Here is a 5,271-nt window from a genome sequence, read left to right on the forward strand (position 1 = left end):
TTTGGAGAAAAAAACCTATTTTAATGATATTTTCCCCTATGAGCATACAGAACCTCATACCCCTTTAGAAATGCTAAATCATTGGATTCTTTTGATGTACTGGGGTATCATCTACATCTACAACTGGCCCACATTCTGTTCAAATACAGCATTTGTTTACATATATTTGTCTAATAACAGAATAATAATGATATTATTACAGTACTTTATCGACACAGCAAAACCTTAACGTGACTTTCAAATACGTTCTAAGAGCAATGATAGAACATGGGAAAAGAAACATGAAAATGTAAAAAAAACATGTGAAAAAATTCTATAACTTTACATGAATACAGACAAGATGTGACATTTCTAAGCAGAGAAGTCTATCGTGTATGGTGATACAGGATTAAAACATGAAAAGGCACTAATCTCTGAGAGCACTGTAGTAAAACATTCCTCTGAGATAATTTTTTTGTTAGTCTTGACTGGATGATTCATCTTAATTATTGCTGAGGGCACTGAAATAATCCTTCAGTATCCCCTCCATCTGGTCTTCGGTGTATTCCTTAACAAGGAACAGAGAGCCATCTTCTGCACCTCTAACCATGGCTGATAGCACTGAAAAAAGACAAAGGGCGAAAGGTCAGAATTAAAAAACTGTCCTAGTCCTAGTTCCTCAAGTCAAGGATTCTGACTAGACATAACTGCTCCTGTCAAGTTTGACCCTTCAGAGCATTCAGACAACAGTAGAGCATGTGTGGTACTGGGGTACATGATTTAGTACTGCATACTAAAGTACTGCAGTTGTACTGGATTGTGTTTTGTGAACAACTAGGATAAACACATGGATCCAAGATGACATGTCCACCGCCAAAAAGTGTCTATAATGGGCATGTGAGCATCAGAACTAAAGAATCAAGTCAAGTTTATTTCTAGAACAGATTTACAGCAGTTGCTGTACAAAAAAGTATATACAAATACAGTGGGGCTAAAAAGTATTTGGCAGACACTGATTGTGCATGTTATCCTACTAAAAAAGATGAGAGGTCTGTACTTTTAATCATGGGTACACATTAAAAAAATCCCACACTGTAGGAACTCCCACTGTATGATTAAAAATGCATTTTTATAATGGTGCAGAAAAAATAAATATATTGCACCTACAAACAAGCAAGAATTCTGGCCCTCACAGACCTGTTACTTTTTCTTTAAGAAGCTCTTGTATCATCACTTGTTATCTGTATAAAAGACACCTGTCCACACCTTCAAACAATCAGACTCCAACCTCCACCATGGCCAAGACCAGAGAGCTGTCTAAGGACACCAGGGACATGACTGTACACCTGCACAAGACTGGGACGAGGCAATCTACAATAGGCAAGCAGCTTGGTGAGAAGAGATCAACTGTTGAAGAAATTATTAGAAAATGAAACCATTGATCATCTCCCTCACATGGGGCTCCATGCAAGATCTCACCTCGTTGGGTACAAAAGAAGGGAATTGAAGATATCTGGGACCACAGTGACAAAGGATACTATTACACTATGTCATCATGGATTAAACTCCTGCAAAAGTTCAACAGGCACCCATGTTTAAGCCAGCACATGTCCAGGCCTGTCTAAAGGATGATCCAGAGGAGAATGTAATGTGGTCAGATGAGACCAAAATAGAATTCATGTATGGATGGAGAAGAATGCTGTGTTGCATCCCAAGAACATCATAACGCACTGTGAAACATGGCGATGGAAACATCATGTTTTGGTGCTGCATTTCTGCAAAAGGGACAGGATGGCTGATCCAAATTAAGGAAAGGATGAATGGCACAACGTATTGTGAGATTTGAGGCAAAAACCTCCTTCCATCAGTGAGTGCATTGAAGATGAAACATGGCTGGATCTTCCAGCATGACAATGATCCCAGACACACCGCCCGTGCAACAAAGGAGTGGCTACGTAAAATGCATTACAATTTCTGCCGTGGCCGAGTCAGTCTTCAGACCTCAATCCCAAAACACCACAGCTTCTAAAGATCTACACGGAAGAATGCTATTAACAAAATACTTATTTTCATGACTGTTAAAGAAGGACCTACTCAATCTCCTCAGGGGTGGTGTTAATGTTTTGGTTGATAATAGGGACACATACAGTCCTTTCAGCTCTGTTACCATAGAATCTCCATTCAGCTCCATCCCTACTGTTACCAGTGCGGTCCTTTCTAAAATTTCTTTACCATTGTAGTTGTGATTGCACAGAAGCTGACTGATTTCCATTCAGGAACATTGCTGACCTAGCAGGTAAGGAAATGGACCCATAATCAGAAGGTTGTGGGTTTGAATTCAAACCGCCAAGGTGCCGCTGAGGTGCCACAGAGCAAGGCACCGTCCCCACTCACTGCTCCCCACACACTGCTCTTTGAGAGATTCGTCCAGGACACTCTCTGCCCCCTGAGTGAGGCCAGCACAAGGCCTACCAAGCCAAGAATGGAGTGGACGGCCATCACCTTCCTGATACACAGCGCCTAGAGCCATCTTGACAAGCTAAGTGCATGAGGATTACCTTCTTCCACTTCTCCAGCACCTTCAACACCATTCAGCCAGCCTGACTGGGGAGGAAAGTGTCTGCCATGCAGGTTCCTGCTCCCCTAGTTGAATGGATTTTGGACGACCTGACTGACAGGCCACAGTACGAGCGACTACACGGACTTGATTCTGACACGGTGCCGTGTACCATTCTATCACCGTTCCTCTGCAGGAAGCACACATCACGGAGGGCTTTCATCTGCAGACATTCTCAGATGACTCAGCAATACTCAGGTGTAAGGGTGGGGACGACTCAGAATACTCGAAGATCCCAATCTCCCGTCACTCCACTGTACAATAGACGGGAGGATGTGGAGACGTGGAGATTGTTCAGGACTACAAATGTCAGGTGGTAACTGACTCCATTGGCAGGGCGCAAAGGCTCTGTCATCCTGCTGAATAATGTGCTGTGCACATCCACAATAAACCAGACTGGTGTAAGAACTCTCCGGCCACTTAAAGGAGAGAACAAAGTAGGCTGTACTTCCTACGTAGACTCCAGAATTGATCACTTCATCGATGGTAACTTGAAAGCACGTTGTAAGTCTCTCTGGATAAGGACGTCTGCCAAATGCCGTAAATGTAAATGTGCCGTTCTCTATGCTGTAGTGTTCTGGGGTGGCAGCATGAAAGTGGCAGAGAGGAAGAGACTGAACAAACTGATTAATATGATTAATATATTATTTAATATGGATTATTAGCTATAACGTGTGTGATGCTCTCATTTATATTGCGTTTGTGGCTCAGCGTTTCCTGTCAAATTTGTGTGATGGCTGCCAAGATTAGACAAAATTGCAAGGTAGTGCTGAATTCACAGGACTTGGATGAATTTGTCTTAATTGTTGTAAGCCAGGCATCCTAGAGAGAGCTCACCTCGCCCAGATGAAGACCTGAAAAGACAGAGAATCTTCTTCTGCATGGCAACAGCCCGTCCCAGTTCATATCCCACTCCCAGCGATGGCTGCGTGACCTCGGCCACAACCACTAGAAACCAGATAAATACTGTTCACCAGGTTTGCATGGAATAAATGAACCCAAATGCAAGAGTCCTTGCTTACCGTCAGCCGAGTTCAACCAGTCTACATCTCGATCATGAATGGCCTTGTCTCCCAGTACCGCACCCTCACCTGCAGCAGCAATGCAAATGTCCAGAGGTTAGCATAAAAAAAAATGGAAGATATGACGCATTATACGGAACTACTCTTTATTTGAAATTAGGATTTCCATTATTTTATAGACTGTTTACCTCAAATATTCTGGACCCAGTAGGACACATTTCTACATTTGCTAACATGTATGGACACCCATGTCGCACAAAACCACTTTATTTCACAGACTGGGAGGGTATTCACCTCGCACCACTGTTCCCACATTCTGTTATGTTGCAGCCTTATTCCTAAAGGATAAAATGAAAATTTGTCCCCCTCAAAGTTCTACACACAACACCTTCTACGAAGAAACAACCAAAGTTAAATACTGACATAGAGTGCAAACAGGGGGGGCAGGCAAACTGGGCTACAATAAAGGGCAAACTTAAATAGATATAAATAGATAAAGGGTGACATAAAGCCAGAAGGGCACAAAGTGCCAGGTTCGAACCCCACTTCCTACCGCCGTGTCCCTGAAAAAGACCCCTGGGTGTCACCAGGGGGGACTGTCCCTGTCGCCGCTGTTGTTGTGCGTCCAAACGCGAGTGCATGCACCATGCAGCAACTTGCGTAAAGAGTAAAGGAATAAAAACGCGACTGCACCTTTTTCGGTGATTCTGCTTTCGCCCACGTGCTCGGTGAGAACTCTGCCGAACGCCTTTAAATGTTTTACAATCCTCTCGTACAGACGCACGTCGTCCCGGCCCCCGCGAATACTTCCACAAAAATAAATAAGCATTTTTTTTTCTTCAGGGGGGAAGGAAGGTTAGCGCATAGATCGGTGCCAAAATCGAAATGGTTTTAAATGGTTTACAGGGATTAAGTAGCTCGATGTAACAGGAAGTGCTATAGGTCAGGATGGCCGAGTAGCCTAAACGTCTGTGTGCAGGTCGCGGTCCCTACTGGTGCCGTGGGTTCGAATCTCACTTTTGATAGATAATCTTCTTTTCCTTCTCTTTACTACACACAGTTTCAAAAAGCTCTTTTGCAGTGTATTTTTAAAAAGCTGCAAGTCTGGATATCTGTGGGGATTCAAGCCTTGTGTTTACGTAAAAACATGATTTATTGGTCGTAGTAGCCTAGTGGGTAACACACTCGCCTATGAACCAGAACATCCAGGTTCAAATCCCGCTGACTACCATTGTGTCCCTGAGCAAGACACTTAACCCTGAGTGTCTCCAGAGGGACTGTCCCTGTAACTACTGCTTGCAAGTCGCTCTGGATAAGGGCGTCTGATAAATGCTGTAAATGGTGACGTCACCGCGCCCCTGGTGTCATTAGTTCATTAATGCAGCAGTTAAAGATTCGATAAACATTCAGATTTCATACAGACACGTCGAGGAAACATAAACCAAGCCATACTGATTGCAAACCAATGTAAACGACAACAAAGGGTTTGGTTTATGTAAGAAAATTATTCGATTCATAACGAATTCGCTTGAATGTTCTTTTATTTCCTCAGTATTTTCTAACGTGGCAGGTGCAGTACCGCCACCATCTGGACTGGAGTCTGAAGTACCATAAACGTGACTCGTGTTATTTAAATCAAACGCACTTGAATTA

The 5,271-nt window shown here is 43.2% G+C and overlaps 1 protein-coding gene across 1 annotated transcript; it reads right to left on the minus strand.

The window, feature by feature from the left end:
* dnph1 (2'-deoxynucleoside 5'-phosphate N-hydrolase 1) lies at positions 1 to 4,877 on the minus strand. The gene is made up of 4 exons (XM_028988841.1): positions 4,312 to 4,877; positions 3,619 to 3,687; positions 3,434 to 3,544; positions 1 to 600 (listed from the first exon to the last, which is right to left on the minus strand). The coding sequence occupies exons 1-4, from the start codon at positions 4,445 to 4,447 to the stop codon at positions 482 to 484; spliced, it is 435 nt and encodes a 144-aa protein (XP_028844674.1). The 5' UTR covers positions 4,448 to 4,877; the 3' UTR covers positions 1 to 481.
* Between the last annotated feature and the right edge of the window lie 394 nt (positions 4,878 to 5,271).

Source organism: Denticeps clupeoides, chromosome 8 (genome assembly GCF_900700375.1).
Source record: "Denticeps clupeoides chromosome 8, fDenClu1.1, whole genome shotgun sequence".
In the NCBI taxonomy this organism is placed as follows: Eukaryota; Metazoa; Chordata; class Actinopteri; order Clupeiformes; family Denticipitidae; genus Denticeps; species Denticeps clupeoides.

What these genes read in the sequence shown, in the direction of transcription:
- dnph1 (XM_028988841.1), bottom strand. Translation starts at nt 4,447, where the DNA reads ATGCTTATTTATTTTTGTGGAAGTATTCGCGGGGGCCGGGACGACGTG. An exon ending in AAGCAGAATCACCGAAAAAG is followed by an intron (nt 3,688 to 4,311) that starts GTGCAGTCGCGT and finishes TTGCTGCTGCAG; the next exon opens with GTGAGGGTGCGGTACTGGGA. An exon ending in CAGGTCTTCATCTGGGCGAG is followed by an intron (nt 601 to 3,433) that starts GTGAGCTCTCTC and finishes GTCTTTTTTCAG; the next exon opens with TGCTATCAGCCATGGTTAGA.